The sequence below is a fragment of the Phalaenopsis equestris genome, unplaced genomic scaffold (genome assembly GCF_001263595.1).
Source record: "Phalaenopsis equestris unplaced genomic scaffold, ASM126359v1 Scaffold000150, whole genome shotgun sequence".
NCBI classification, from domain to species: domain Eukaryota; kingdom Viridiplantae; phylum Streptophyta; class Magnoliopsida; order Asparagales; family Orchidaceae; genus Phalaenopsis; species Phalaenopsis equestris.
The window spans coordinates 61,397-77,827 of record NW_018164592.1 but is presented as its reverse complement, the minus strand read 5'-3'; the positions used below and the strand labels follow the sequence as shown (position 1 = coordinate 77,827).

The following is a 16,431-nucleotide window of genomic DNA, read 5'->3' as shown; positions in this document are numbered from 1 at the left end:
GCTTCCAAAGACTTTAAGATGATAGATACTTGGTCTCCTTCCACTCCAAGCTTCTTGAGGAGTGAGCGTATGCAATGCTTCCAAAGACTTTAAGATGAGAGATACTTGGTCTCCTTCCACTCCAAGCTTCTTGAGGAGTTTTTTTTCATTTACACTTCTTTTAGAGGAGCAATTTGTTAGGTAAATTGCACATCCAATCACTTTTGCTCGAAATTCTTTGGCCATTCTCTTACTTTTGAGCATGTTCAACCATGTTGAATCTTCTTTTTTTTTTTCATTCTGAAACTCCATTTGGTTGAGGGAATCTTGACATTATTAAAGGACAACAAATTCAATGACCTTCAAAATACTTATGGAATTCATTGGATGTGAATTCTCTTCCACGATCATATCTAATGGCCTTAATGGTAAGGCCACTTTCCTCCTCAAAATGAGCTTTAAATTGTTTAAAATTTTCTAACACTTATGATTTCTTCTTAAAAAAATAGACCCATATTTTATTGATTGTAGCTTGTATATTTCTTAGTAATTTTATCCATTTGAATTGTGCACAAGGGCCTTTGTTAGTTAATATTGAATTTAATTAATCTTCTTAAGCAAACATCCATCTCATATCTAAAATCTTTTTTTGCATGAAACAAACCATGACTACTCACGAAGACCTTTCGACTACATTGGGTTGATTATATCCTTCAACTAAATAGATTAGGGTCCATTATATTGTATAATGATGAAAAAATAAGATATCATGATCATTTCCCTCATAATTCATTTTAAGCATATGATGATAATTTTCTTATAATATAAAACTAAATTGTTGTTACTATATGCTGATTAATAAATATCATAATGAATAGACTTAATCAAAAGTTTTCAACTATTATCAGAAGCAATAATTAATCAGAAGGGCTTACACAAATGAAATATCTCAAACTAAATCCTAACTTCCTCACAAAATATGGGCAAAATTTCGGTATTGTTTCTTATATGCAACCCAATTTATTTTCTAAAAAAATTGATCCAAAATATACACACAAAAAATTCTTTGATTAAAATAGTCTACTGAGTGAGTTTTTGTTGCCCGTAACAAATAATCTAAATTGCATGTCAATAATGGGGATCCTAATGGTGACATTAATTTCTATGAGAAAATATATATTAGTAGAGCATTTTATGTTATGGTCTTGTAACAATATCAATTTGCTACAACTTCAGCTTAAAATTTTATAAGCAAGAAGTATAATTAAATGCACATGTTGAAACTGTAGATTTTTAATATCAACAGGAATAAGTAGAAGGTTATGCTTACCTAATTATGAAACTTAAGGAAAAAAACAAGAGGGCTTCAAAGGTGATAGAGAAGTTTATGCTTACCTAATTATGAAACTTAAGGAAAAAAAATAAGAGGTCATCAAAGGTGATAGACAAAGCGAGGCAATGTAGGTACATAAGGGAGAAATGTCATTACTATGTCACTTGTAAAGTTAAATACTACCTCGTTTATGAGAAATTAAAATTATTTTCTTTGTCGTAGTTGCAACATTTGTAACTGTTTTTGAGGCCAAAATGTTATTTTTTTTTTAAATTTTCATAATTTAATCACAATCTCTGTGGAATATGATTTAGTTAGTGGTCTCATTTTATGTAATTATTTCAGTGATTTCTCTAATAAGTTCTACTAAATGATATTATTCTTGTTATTGGAATGATGTGCCGCTTATGTTTAACCCTAAAAAATATAAAATGATTTAATACCTTATTCAAAATTATCTCAAATAATTGGAAGCCCATTCAAATTCAATTCAAACTTTGTTCAAACATGATAAGCTCCCCACTCAAACCTTCCAATTTCAAACATATTTAGAATCTTCCTAAAATCTTTTTAAATAAAGTCAGAAGCTTTGTTAGAAGCTTGTCGAGGGTGGTTTGAAATGCATTCTAACTTTATCAAATCACATTTGAATAGGTTCAAATAAGATTCCTATCACGTTATTTTCAAAAAGTTTTTTGTGACGACTAAATAGAAAAAAAAAGATTCCTTTTACGTTCCACCATTGCACAAATATGGGCGAAATCTGACTTTCTTGGATCTATGCCTATGATAATGATATTTTAATCCAAAATAAACTTATCAATATACTTTTTCAAATAATAACAATTGAGATATTTCTCACTTTTATAAATCATATAAAATCAAATTTTTAATGGAAATCAAAAGATTTGATTTCAAAATTTAGGTTCCTCCCCATCCCTGGATAGGGAAAAGCAAAAAAGAAAAAGAAGTGATTTCTGTTGAATCACAACAGTAGCACAAACGCAAGCTGACAGCTTGTTTCCCGAGTCGGACGTAACTGCGACAGTTTTTTCTAATTTTTTAGGTTAAAAATAGTATTAACAGCAAATGAAGCGAGCAGGCGATCTGTGCTGTGTGTATATACGATTATGATTGGTAATTATTCTTCTATGATAAAGTATAGGAATGAGCGCGATCGCTTTAGCATGCAGTTGAGCGGAATCACGGAGAATATGGGGTGTGAGAACAGGGAAAAGACACCTGGCTTTCGGCTGCTTGATACCAGAGCAAGAAGCGGTCATCCACTAATGGCTTCCATTGATCATCGAACGCCAACCCTCTCTTTTCGGGGTTGCCATTTGATCAAAAGTTTAATCGATTGTTCCTTTTTCGAGGTAATGGCTGAGAGAAATGAGATAGATTGTTGTTGATGCCTGGATAATGTTGGAGTTGGGTTTGCCTTCTAGGGTTATTTGCTTTTGATTCGTTTGCCCTATATTTCAGGTGCTTAAATTTATCAACAAGGCTCTTAAGACATGGTAAGTACTTCATTTGATTTTTCTTTTCGATAATGTAGTTTCTGTATGTCTTTCATTGTGTTAATTATGATTAATTTGCGATTTTTTGATTAAATGACATAATCTGCTAATTGATGTGCATGATTTAACCCTACTGTAAAATATGGCAAAAGAGACATTTTTCAACTATCGGAAAAGATTTTAGAAAATGTGATGTAACGAAATGCGAGTTCATGGGATGCGCTCTAGGCTAATAATATGTTTTTTTTAATATTATTACTTTGTTCGGCTAATGTTTATGATTTTGGCACTTGATGTATTTGTAATGCTTCTCATTATGCAGTGCAACAATTTTAGGAGGTCTATGCGAGATGTTCTTATGTGGGCAATTCTCACTCCTGTATTGATTAGCCATTTAACCTTCCAGTAAATTAATACTACTTGTGTTAATTTAGAGAGCATGATTAGAGAAATAATTATTTCACATCTAAATTCTCTATTTTTTCGGCTATTTTCCATTGATGCTAAATGAGAAGTTGAATAGGATAATTAATTTTATTCATATTGAAGTTGGACCCTAATCCTCCATTTCAGGAAAAAGTCTTACCACGTGTATCGGACCGGGCCCACCTAAAAAATGACAAAAAGGTCCTTATTTTAGTGTTATTGCAAAACGACTTCAATAACACCACTATAGCACCGCAATACCATCGGTACCGCGTTTTTGTTTCAAAACCACGCAAAACAACTCGAATAACACCACAATAACACCGGTGACCAGCGCCAATAACACCACTCAGGAGACCACGCAAATAACAATGCGTTAACACCGCAATAATCACCGCAAAAAAAAAAAAAAAACTCTAATAATACCGCAATAACACCCGTGAACAACGCCAATAACACTGCCCAGAGGACCATGCAAATAACACAGCGATGTTATTGGGGTGTTATTGGCGTCTTTTCATCAATTTTTAGGTGGGCCTAGTCAGATACACGTGACGAGATTTTATTGGAGTCCGGACGTAGAGCTATGTCTGGACTCCATACGGAAAATTTTTTCCCATTTCAGGCCACAATCATTAAATTGAAATCACATTTCATACTAAACCAGAAATTTCAAAGTGTAAATTTGTTGGTTGTAGCTGAAAAGTTAAGCTCATCATTTTAACTTTGTAGCAATTATTTTGGCCTACGAAGTTTTAGTATCCAAAGTTTGCTGTATATTGAAAAACTATTTAATTGAATTTACGGTGTCTTACAAGTTATTTCTAATACTTACAGGGAACAACAGTTAATATCATTGTTGGTTCTCATGTATGGATTGAAGATTCTGATGTTTCCTGGATTGATGGAAAAGTTACTAAAATCATTGGTGAAGAGGCAGAGATTCAAACGACTAATGGGAAAACTGTAAGCTTATTTTATAATCAAATTTATGGATAAGTTCCAATTGAAAATTTGTTTGTTATTATTTTTTTTCATCATTGCCAACATTACTTTTCATTTTGTTTGCACTTTCTGTTTTCATAATTTAAATCAATTCACTGGGGTGTGTTGTTCAAATTATTCTTAGTTCTTAAAACTTGAAATACATATGATATAGATGGTGCTGATGCATCAAAAACTAAGGGTTACTAAGTTGTCCAATCAATTAGTGCAATTAGTGATCTTAACTTTGACATTCAATAACTTAAACTGCAATAATTTAAGGGAAATAAAAGGTTATAATTGCAAAGAAGATTTGAGAGTAAGCAGCGGAAAAAAGAACTTTAAACTAGATTTATTATAAGTTTAAGCGTAAGTCCTAACCATAAAGATTTTAAATGGAAACCTGTGATTATCAAATGAGTAAATACGATGTAAGCCGAGTAGGATCAGCACTATAATTGATCTGCTAATCTCAGACATATTTATAGCACTTTGTGATTGCACCTCTATACTTTTAAAATATAAGTGCACATTTTCGCCAATATTTTTTTTTTTGAGATCTTTCCCAGCTCAAGCAACGTCTGCTTGGTCTCTTACATAGTTAGATTTTATAGCATGTTTATATTTATAAATAACTTTTTTTTTTAATATAGTATTTATACTTCTGATGATCTTATTTTGTTTTGTTGAAGTGATAGGCAAATTTATTCCATTTTATCTAATGAAAAAAATACTTCTTATAATTAATATCCAGTTGTATTTATAGTCAGAGCATAAGTGTGTGTATATACAAATAAGAAATAAAAGAAAAAGAAAAATAAAAACTCTTAACCTGTTTTAGCTTCTTTTGAAAACTTGTCTTCTAAGGAGACATACAGGCATCAGTAGATCAAGTAGGCTACTGTGTATGCTGCATTTATCCAAAATTTTTGAAGTAGTTCAACATGTAATCTCATGCTATTGTATCCATTCAGAGTTATATTTAGTGCTATTCTATTTTGCTATTTTTAAAACCTTTTGTTTGGCTTCAGTTTGATATTAGATTTGTTATCTACTTAATTTTTCACTTATTAATTGTAATGAACACACCTTTTTTGTTTCTAATGAAAGTAAGCCCATATTTTTTAGTGCAATGTCCATGAAAGTGAGATACTAAAGCTGAACTTTAAGGGTGTAACATGGAAATGTATATCTATGCTCCAAAACCCAACTTTCCCAATTAAAGAAACGTTTGAGCTTTAGAAAAACTCTTTTTTATTCTTCATGAGAATGCAGCCCTTTCGTAAGCGAACACATGCATTCTTTAAACCACACAACTTGCCTGTTGATGCTACAGCCAACATCTATTTCTGTCTCACGTATGCAGGAATATAATGCAGATGTTCTAATTAGTTCTTGAATCACCCATTTCCACTCTATCTTTGGTATTTTTGGTCTTATAGTGCAGTTGTGCTGTTATCATTTTACTCCTTTGTTAGAAAATGTTGTAGAATGTCCTAAGGAAACTATGGTATTCACCACCTTTCCATTAATTTTTAGGAAATTCATCATGTAATCTCGTGATAGCAAATCATTCCTAGTTCCATTCAATACTATTCTACTTTGGTTTTCCTTGGTTGGGATTCTTTATTATAATTCCATTTTATCTTTTTATTTCTTGAAAGTAATAGAAACTAATTTGTTTCTAATGAAATAAATCGATACCTTTTGAGTGGCAGCATTAATGAATATAAGATACTAAATCAAAACTCAAAGAGATGAAACGAGATGTTTGTTTATGTGGACAAGCCCGATTTTTTTCTATTAAGCATCTTACTAGCGTTAGACAAACTTTTTTTTGTCTCTACTTTTTAAAAGTGAAATCCTTTCATTAGACAACATCTACTTTCTTTAAATTTGCCTTTTAATGCCAAATATCATCACTTTCTTTCTCCCATGTTCAAGCTTAAAATTCATAAACCTTGAATCAATTCATGAATCACTTAATGCCAATGTATATATAGTAATTTTTGTTACTTATATTATATTATTATTTCCTGCTATTGCCATTGATGTTTTGTTCATTTTTATGATCCTCTACCAATTGTTGCAGAATGTCCATTATTATGTTTTCCTATATATATCAGGTTCTTTTTTAAATTATCATATATCTCTAACATTCTGCAATAATTTTAAGCTCTAAGATGAAATCACCCTTTCCCATAATATCTAGTCGGTTCACTATCAACAAGGTGAATCATCTCGAAAGTGATAAAGATGTATTTTTTTCATTACTCTTTGTAAGGTTTGTGAAATGAAACCAGCTTCATTCTTATTTATTATTGTAGCATCAGTAGTATTTATTTTGATTCTTCTTTTTAAACTTATAACCCCTTACATGCATCCTCTTTTACTAAATCTTGCAATTCTTGCCAATGGATCTCAACAAACTTCTTTTATTTGACTTCAGCTTCATCTATTTTTATGATGTGTTATTACTCCCACGCCTTTTGCACTTGATACAGATTCCTAAAGTTTCACCAAATTCTTGCCATGAATTCTTACCATGAGATTAGATTTCAGACTTACATTAAATTTTGATTTTATGAACCAAAAGTACTTTTAACGATAATTTTAGTTGATAAGAACTTGTTTAGGAAAAGCTTTAGTTATGAAGGTCAACTTTAGAATCTAAAGACTTTCGGTTGAGTAGATCTGAAACTAAATACTTTAGAAGACTAAGACCTCACTAAAATGAGGTCAACATGGTGGCGTGTAATGTAATTTTTGCAGTAGTAGATCTAGTGGTGGCATTGTAATAATTGGTGATTAAGTCATTAAAATGAGTAAACATTTTAGATAAATCGGTCTCTTGTGTGATAGAAAAGTAATGCTTAGACTTAAAAGAAATATTTTATAAGATAGTGGTGAGATCTGCAATGCTTTATGGCACAAATTGTTGGCTAGTAAAATAAAATAAAGGGTTGCTGAGATGAGAATGCTTAGGTGGATGAGTGGTTTTATAGTTAGAGACAAAATGCAAAATGAATATATTTGTGAAAGGGATGAAATAGCTCCAGTGACAGACAAGGTTAGAAAGGGTCAATGAATATATTTGTGAAAGGGATGAAATAGCTCCAGACAAGGTTAGAAAGGGTCTCCTTAGATGGTCTGTACATGTTGAATTTTGACCATTTTATGACCCTGTTATGAGAATAGATGTTTTAGATTTGACTTATTTTAAGAAAGTATAGGTAGACCTAAAAAACTTGGGCATGTTTTATAAAAAATAATCTTAATTTATTAGAATTAAATGAAAATATGACACTCAATAAGACACAATGGTAAAAAAAACATTCATGCAGCCGACTCCTCTTAGTGTGGTAAAGGCTTGTTGTTGTTGTCATTGCAAACTTCAATTTATGAACCAAAAATACTTATAACAATAATTGCATAGTTTCAAATATCCATTCAAGGCAGCAAAAGTAATGTATATACTTTATCAGCAAAATCAATTTATACAAAACCCAGTTGATTGATGATCAAGTTCATCTTGTTGATATGATCCATAAGAGAAGCACCCTGGCAAATGTGCTTTATTTGAGGTAAATGGTTTCTTCTATATGTTTGATAATGCTTTATCAATCCTACAATAGTCCTTTGGTTTTTGAAATCTGAAAACGACTTTCCTTGTAATCATGAAATTAGTAACTCCGAAGGCTTGTTTGCTCACAATCTCCAATCATTCATTTGATAATAATTTTTGCCTATCTCCCATATAAAATTGCTGCAACTTTGTAATAACTAATCTTGATCTGCATCTTATATGAACCAAAAATAGTCATGCCAAATTTATCGACGGCTATCATTTTTTCCAAAAGTGCTTCCAAATCAAGTTTCGATGCCACTCGTTAGGAATGAACATGTAAAAAAATACCACATGAAGATTGCAAAGAACATGAAGGTTTTTGATGGTTTAGAGATCATTACTCTTACATCAATGGACACTCAAACTTCAACATATTGTGTACTTTATAATTATAGGAGCTGACGCCCTTTAAATGATGGACTTCTAGGACAACCAATAAAAAAATAAAATAATATTGTTAGAATATTCATCATAATGTATCACTATAGTTTCCACAAATTTACATTCAATAGAGAAAAAACATTTAGCAGGGACTAGCTCTCAAAAACCTTAATAGTAGAAAATATTTTTTTATGCACCTAGGTAAAATGTATGTTAGACTCTGTGACTTGAATTCTATTGGGTGTGGACCGAAATGTGGGTGATATATGTGGTGCAACTTAAATTTTGGGAAATTTTTTTTGTGGGATCTATTGTGGTTGCTTGAGGGATTGGGCTATGATTTTCACACACATAGATATACAAATACTTAGAATTTTGTGGTTATATTTTGTGAGTCATCACTCTTCACTTGACATGTTTCTTCGATATAGCACATTTTTCTCTCCCTCTTAAGATTTTTCACATAAATACTTGTGTTTATTACAATGTGTTTTGTGACCTATTTTTGTAATTAATGTATCCATGTATTCTTTTATAGGTATTTGCGTGAGTTTCTTTCATCAATGCTAGCTAAAAAAAAATAGTAGTTTGAGTATGAGCTTTGGTATTGCAGCTTGCTGACAAGCGGCTCTTGATGTGAATTTCACTGAAATATTTCAGGTTGTTGAAAGACTTTTAAAAGTATATCCCAAAGATATGGAAGCTCCTCCAGGTGGAGTGGATGATATGACAAAGTTATCCTATCTGCATGAACCTGGAGTTTTGCAGAACTTGTCAACCAGATATGAACTGAATGAAATTTATGTATGTTATCATCCTTATTTCCTTTATTTTTATCATTGGATGCATGCTTTATCCTGTCTATGTTTGTTTGTTTCAAATCGCTATTTAACAAAATTCTTTATTCCACAGACATACACAGGAAATATTCTTATTGCTGTGAATCCATTTCAAAGATTACCTCATCTCTATGATATCCACATGATGGAACAATATAAAGGAGCAACTTTTGGAGAACTAAGTCCCCATGTTTATGCCGTCGCAGATGTTGCATACAGGTAAGATCCTTGGGCTTTGTGTTAGGGCAGGCTGTTTTCCTTTCAAGGGACTTAATGTTATCTGTTTTCTCATTAAAATCAGAGCAATGATCAATGAGGGAAAAAGCAACTCTATTTTGGTCAGCGGTGAAAGTGGTGCTGGTAAAACCGAAACGACTAAGATGCTCATGCGGTATCTTGCTTACATGGGTGGTCGGGCTGCAACTGAAGGAAGAACAGTAGAGCAGCAAGTTCTAGAAGTGAGATGTTTAAGCTACTTCTTTTCTAGTAATTAGAAATATTTTTGAATCATTCACTTTGCTTGCTATGCTTTTGGTCAAGCTGCACAATTAGCATTTATTGAAGCTGAAGCTAGCTCTTGCCATTGCAGTCAAACCCAGTTCTTGAGGCATTTGGCAATGCTAAAACTGTCCGAAATAATAATTCCAGGTAATTAATCATCTTAACTCTATGCAAAAGAATACATTTCATAATCTGCTTAAAATAGTTTAGCTTCTTTCATATTCGTAAGAGTCATAAATTTTTCTTATGGATTGCCAACTTTATTCTTATAATTATGCAGTCGATTTGGTAAATTTGTTGAGATCCAGTTTGACAACAAAGGAAGAATATCTGGTGCTGCCATCAGAACATACCTTCTTGAAAGGTCAAGAGTTTGCCAAGTTTCTCATCCTGAGCGCAACTACCATTGTTTTTACCTTCTATGTGCAGCCCCTCCAGAGGTTTGCTATTTTCTCAGAGTGTCACTTTGATAAGGAGACCAACCATTACTTCAATATCAGAGTCTTAAATATATTAACCTTCCAGGTGATTGCGAGATATAAGTTGGGGGATCCAAAATCATTTCACTATCTTAACCAATCAAATTGCTATGAGTTGGTTGGTGTAAGTGATGCTAAAGAATATATAGCTACCAGGAGGGCTATGGAAATAGTTGGGATTAGTGCACAGGAACAGGTATTGTTTTCATTCCACAGCCTTTTTGTTTTGTGCTAGCATAGTTTTCTATTTATAACATGGTCCACGCCATCTTCCAGGATGCAATTTTTAGGGTTGTCGCAGCCATCCTTCATTTAGGCAACATAGATTTTGCCAAGGGTCAAGAAATTGATTCTTCTGTTATTAAAGATGAGAAGTCTAAGTTCCATCTAAAGATGACTGCTGAGCTTCTCATGTATGGTTTTTTCTTTTAAGCTTTCATCAACTCTGGTTTCCCAGTTGTGCTAGACCTTAATCTGCTATGTTTCAGGTGTGATCCTCAGGCCTTGGAAGATGCTCTTTGCAAGCGTGTGATGATAACACCTGAAGAAATTATAAGAAGAACTCTAGATCCAGTTGCAGCAACAGTTAGCAGGGATGCATTGGCAAAGACAATATACTCTCGTTTATTTGATTGGTAATATGATTGTGTGATATACAAAAAATTAATGGCACAAATTTTGGCTTCTTTTCAAGTAATTGACAGGTTTTAAAAAATTAAACGTCCAGGTTAGTTGATAAAATCAATTACTCCATTGGGCAAGATGCTAACTCCAAGTCTATCATTGGTGTCCTTGATATATATGGGTTCGAAAGTTTTAAAACAAACAGGTTGGGTTGCTTTCTAGCAGTTCAGTTTAACTGTATGCTATTTACTTGATTTGTTGTTTCTAAATCTTCTTATCGTTGTGAAGTTTTGAGCAGTTTTGTATCAACTTTACAAATGAAAAACTTCAACAGCATTTCAATCAGGTAATATTCACACTTTTTAAGTTTTCCAGCTTAACGATTTCCGATTCTTTCTGCATTTCTAAAGTTAGTGCATGGTGTTTGTCCATATCAGCATGTCTTCAAGATGGAACAAGAGGAGTACACCAAAGAGGAGATTGATTGGAGCTATATTGAGTTTGTTGATAACCAGGATGTTTTAGATCTTATTGAAAAGGTTGCAGTAATTGCTTTGAAGTTATAATTAAGCACTGTTATTGCCTTATGTTGGAATAGTTAAAATTTTCCATCCTTTTAAATAGGCTTACGCATGCATATATTTGTGCTCACACGACTAATCTTGTTTATCAATGAACCATACTTTAGAGGCTTATTTTAATATTAACTTTAAGTCTATGCCTGAAAGATTTTTTATATGTGATTCTTTTCTGGTCTATTTTTATTTTAAATTCCTTTCATTTATGCATACAGAGTTAATATTTCTTTAAACAACTTTTTTTTTTGCTTCTTATGTATTTATTTGTTTTTTCTTTATTTCAAATCCTACAGAAGCCCGGTGGGATTATTGCTCTGCTTGATGAAGCATGGTATAAAAATATGCTTTCCTTTGCAATCCTCTGCCTTCATTCAAGTAACTAAGCCTTGTATATTTTAGTCTGTTTGTAAATTTCTAGAAGCTTCTTTGAAGATGCTTTCATTCGTATAACCTGGGTTGTATTATAGTTCTCTTGAAAGAATTTAGCTTGTCAGTAATCATTTTACTTCTATTTGCAGCATGTTTCCAAAGTCAACATATGAGACATTTTCTCAAAAGCTTTATCAGACATTTAAAATGAACAAACGGTTTGTCAAACCAAAGTTGTCCCGAACTGACTTCACCATTTGCCATTATGCTGGAGAGGTTAGCTTAGTAATTTTATTGCAAAAATTGGGAGCAAGATCCATTACCAACTTATGAGGACAAAGTTGGGCTACGTTTTCTCTACAGGTTCAATATCAATCTGATCAATTTCTAGACAAAAATAAGGATTATGTTGTTGCAGAACACCAAGACTTGTTGAGTGCCTCAAAGTGTCCATTTGTCTCTGCCCTCTTCCCTCCACTTCCCGAGGAGACATTGAAGTCTTCCAAATTTTCATCCATTGGTGCTCGTTTTAAGGTCTATTAAATCCTTCTTCACTTCTAGTAAATTTTGGTGGTAAAAAAATTTGGCGATATGCCTGATGTTTTGATTAATTAAGAAGTTACTTATTTTATATAATGCATGAAAGATGCTTAACTTTTTCTGACATCTATTAGATGTTCTAACAAATATATGAATGTCTGTCCCGGCTTTTGTATTGCAGCTACAACTACAATCTCTGATGGAGATATTGAATTCAACTGAACCACATTATATTAGATGTGTGAAGCCAAACAATCTTCTTAAACCTGCCATTTTTGAGAATTTTAATGTCATGCAACAATTACGTTGTGGTGTGAGTGCATATTTAGTTTCTAAATACTATTGCCTGCATTTTGAATTTTCGTGAACCTATAAGCTCAACTCTTACTCCATTCTAAAAATTCATATTCTGTCATCAGGGTGTTCTAGAAGCTATCAGAATTAGCTGTGCTGGATATCCTACCCGTCGTACATTTTGTGAATTTCTTCATCGTTTTGGCATACTTGCTCAAGAAGTTCTAGAAGGAAAGTAGGTTGCTCAACCTTTATCACCCTTTGTCTTTATTATTATTATTTTTTTGGATATTTTGATCTTTTTCAATTCTTTTTATTCATTTTGTATTGATATTTTGGCAGCTACGATGAGAAGGTTGCTTGTAGAAAGATTTTAGAGAAGAAAGGGCTAAAGGGCTGGCAGGTCATGTTAAAGTCTATCTCCATTCTTTTAAAATTATTTACTTCAAAACACTTCTTGTTGGAATTGACAAACATTTCTTCTTAAAATATAAAGACCATTGCTTCTTTTTTTTTTTGCCAAGTCATGGCATCTTATTATGTTCTTTGAAAAAATCCTCAGTTTTCTATTACATTTGAAATAATTTAATATCTTTACAGTGTTTCTAGTTATTGATTATATACTTACCTGGCTTTGCAGATGGGAAAAACAAAAGTTTTCCTTAGAGCTGGTCAGATGGCTGAATTAGATGCTCGGAGAGCTGAGGTACTTGGTAATGCTGCTAGAACAATTCAGCGCCAGATACTAACACACCGTACACGGAAAATGTTTGTTGCAATGAGGAAGGCTAGCATTCAAGTGCAGTCATTATGGAGAGGTGAGTTTTTCTAATGTTATCTAATCTGGAATTTGTTTGTAATGCTAATATTGCTGTTATGTACGGTTATAGGAAGGCTGGCTCAAAAACTTTATGAACACTTGAGAAAAGAGTCGGCTGCAATTAAAATGCAGAAAAATTTGCGGTGTTATTGGGAAAAGAAAAAGTACACAAGTCTAAGGATGTCGGTTATTGTCCTTCAAACTGGCTTAAGGGCTATGGCCGCTCGAGATGATTTCAGATTTAGAAGGCAAACTAAAGCATCAACAAAGATTCAGGTTAACTATTCCTAAGTGAACTGAATTATTGGCTATTTTCTGTTTCTTAACATTCATTGAATTGACCTATTTTTCAGGCTCAGTGGCGTTGTCACAAAGTTCACTCATATCACAAAATGTTAAGAAGTGCATCAATTGTCACACAGACAAGGTGGAGAGGAAGGGTTGCCAGGAGAGATTTGAGGAAGCTTAAAATGGTTGGTAATCCTTTCTGTTCCTTGTTCATAATGAAAATTTGAATTCAGAAAGTATATTTGCTAATAGAACAGCAGCTGCTTCTAAGTAAAATAAATAGGCAAATCCATTCTTCCTGCCAAGAAACATTAATTTTCTATAGTAGCATGGGTCATTTCGTTATCCAAGACAAGTAATATATATAACCAAAAAATTCATCTGATCGAACATCATAAATAAATCATGATGCAAAATTTATTATCTTAAAGCACTTTAGTATTTAATCCAAAAATTTTTGGAACCACCCATATTTTATTTTCATTAAACTTGTAGTCGAAATTATTCTCTATTAGATAATACTAATGAAACCTAGAATGTTTTCATTTCGATTCTAAGTTAGTTTGAGGCAACCACTAGAAATCATTTGGGGACCAAACATCCTTCAAATTTCACATGCTAATACTCAAAACTGCTATCTCAATGAGACGAATCTAAAAAACTTAAAAACACTAAATTGTAGTATCATTTTTGGGAATTAAATGTCTAAACAATATAATTTGACTAAGGGGGATCAACTCCAACCGTTGAATGGAGTTTCCTTGTTTCTTGTCAAAATTTGACACCTAGGCAATGAATCAGAAACATTACCAAATTACATTCATATGTTAGACATAGCCATGCTTATGACACACTTCAACATGCGTTCGACAGATGATAAATATTGTCGAAGGTAAATTAGGGATTCAAAATGGCAGTGATCCGACATCGACACATGACAGGACACGGGGTGCCAGACATGCCATGCATGACATGAGTAAGCTTAGAAATGCAGTAGAAAATAATATATATATATATATATATATTTATGAAAAGACAAAATTCATTAATAAAAAAAATAGAGGATACAAAGGTTTTAGTGAATGGGTACAAAAATCCCACTCACAGGGATTACAAATATAATCCCTAAAAATAAAACAAAAAGAAAACAACTGTTAATCATGGTGGGTGTAGTCGGTGGATCTACCCCTTCCCCTTCCCCTAGATCTAGGGAGGGAGTCCAACAACATACTGAGATGTGGGCTTCCGCCCGAAACAATGATACTGTCATCCTGAGAGTTACTGAGATATGATATTCCTTTCATCTTCTTCCTAGATTTGTAAACCTGCCAATCATCTGCCAGAGGAATTCTCGTGTGAACAATAGGTGGATCTTCGATGGAGGTAAACTGCTGATCTAACTCAGCCTGCAACACAACTTGATCCTGACACTCCTCCATCGCAGTAGGTGGATCCAAGACACTTCGGCTAGCATATGCTACAACAGAATTCATAGAATTTTTAATCTGACGAAGAGCTGTCTCAACAACAGTAGGCGGAAGCTGCTGGTCTGGTTGGTGAGGAGTAGCCTTATGAGTTAAATTCTCATTCAAAATTTTTGAAGGATTAACAGTGTCTGCTATATTTTTCTCCACATGGATGGTGTTGTTAGGACTTGTCAATCTCAAATATGGGTAAAGCCTAAAGCATTTGACAGGGGTGTGCCCAAACAACTTACAGTAGTTGCAGTCGTATGGTTTTTGTTTAGCTATAATTTGCTGCCAATTCCCATTGTGGGCTGTACCAAACCATATTTCGTCCACATCAGGGAGGGTGATATCCCTTTCAACAAGAATTCTTGCAACAGAATTCTTGCAACCGAAGGTTTAGATTGAAAGTGGGTGTATCCAATTTCATAGGTCTCTCTAGTGCAACTCCAATAGAGTAGAGGAGTTGGTGGTTGAAGTAGTGCAACTTTAAGCCTGATAATTTAAACTAGATTGGAACTATAGGTGGTTCTTGACTAGGGTCAAATTCAGGAGACCACTTAAGCAGTTTCATATATTTTCCCTCTATTGTCATAAACTTTTTGGAAAATATTTTGGCATAGTCTTCCACTTTAGATAATTGTATCCTCACATATCTTCCATTAAAAAGGCCAACCTTCCAGAGTCCCAATAGTTTGAGATTTTCAAAAGCCTTTCGAACAATTTTCATTTTGGGATGTTTCGATTGAAAACTTCCCAATGAGGGTGAATTTGAACTTGTTAACCAAGTTGGAAACTTCAGCATCAAAGAAGAAAAGAGTCAGTTACCACTCTTCCTACCCGTGTTCTTGAAAAGGTTGCAGTCCTCCTGGCCTTCGAATTATTCGTGGTAAACCTGAGGGAACACCTGATCTGATCCCATAGAGTCAACCATATCAACAAAAGAAACATTCCCAAGGTTTAAAATTGAAGTACTCGGTGGTAGAGAAGGAACAATAGCCATAGAGCTTAGAGTAGAACTGTGGGTCTAACTCATTTTATGCTGCTCGATTCGCAGTGTAGGAATCGAACGGAGACCACAACAGCACAGGAAGTCTCCATTGTGTAAGGAAAGCTCGCGCGAACAACTGCGGTGAGAACGAACGAACAACCTTGTAACAGCGAGAAAACTGTGCGACAAACAGCGACCCGAGGAAGAAGACGATGAGCGAGCACGAAACCAACAGCCGAAAGACGAAAAAATCAAAATAGGACGGATGCACGAACCCTTCGTCGTCGAACACGACGAAGCCAAAGGAGTTACCATAGGGTTTCGCTATCGGGCGAAACCCTAGCAGAGTACGACGCCGACGCCATTATATATATATATATATATATATATA

At 33.6% G+C, this 16,431-nt stretch overlaps 1 protein-coding gene across 2 annotated transcripts in view; it reads left to right on the top strand.

The window, feature by feature from the left end:
* Positions 1-2,317: 2,317 nt before the first annotated feature.
* The window catches only part of LOC110021861 (myosin-11-like), a 51,481-nt gene continuing 37,367 nt past the window's right edge, over positions 2,318-16,431 (top strand). For both annotated transcript variants that reach the window (XM_020720545.1, XM_020720544.1), the window contains exons 1-23: positions 2,318-2,688; positions 2,798-2,832; positions 4,096-4,224; positions 8,912-9,055; positions 9,164-9,309; positions 9,392-9,548; positions 9,680-9,738; positions 9,872-10,031; positions 10,117-10,266; positions 10,347-10,483; positions 10,559-10,705; positions 10,798-10,899; positions 10,983-11,040; positions 11,132-11,233; positions 11,566-11,603; positions 11,791-11,917; positions 12,005-12,175; positions 12,363-12,494; positions 12,601-12,710; positions 12,818-12,878; positions 13,116-13,293; positions 13,366-13,571; positions 13,649-13,768. In XM_020720545.1, the coding sequence (XP_020576204.1) occupies positions 2,830-2,832; positions 4,096-4,224; positions 8,912-9,055; positions 9,164-9,309; positions 9,392-9,548; positions 9,680-9,738; positions 9,872-10,031; positions 10,117-10,266; positions 10,347-10,483; positions 10,559-10,705; positions 10,798-10,899; positions 10,983-11,040; positions 11,132-11,233; positions 11,566-11,603; positions 11,791-11,917; positions 12,005-12,175; positions 12,363-12,494; positions 12,601-12,710; positions 12,818-12,878; positions 13,116-13,293; positions 13,366-13,571; positions 13,649-13,768 (2,637 nt within the window). In that variant the 5' untranslated portion in view covers positions 2,318-2,688; positions 2,798-2,829. The remainder of the gene's footprint in view (positions 2,689-2,797; positions 2,833-4,095; positions 4,225-8,911; positions 9,056-9,163; positions 9,310-9,391; positions 9,549-9,679; positions 9,739-9,871; positions 10,032-10,116; positions 10,267-10,346; positions 10,484-10,558; positions 10,706-10,797; positions 10,900-10,982; positions 11,041-11,131; positions 11,234-11,565; positions 11,604-11,790; positions 11,918-12,004; positions 12,176-12,362; positions 12,495-12,600; positions 12,711-12,817; positions 12,879-13,115; positions 13,294-13,365; positions 13,572-13,648; positions 13,769-16,431) is intronic.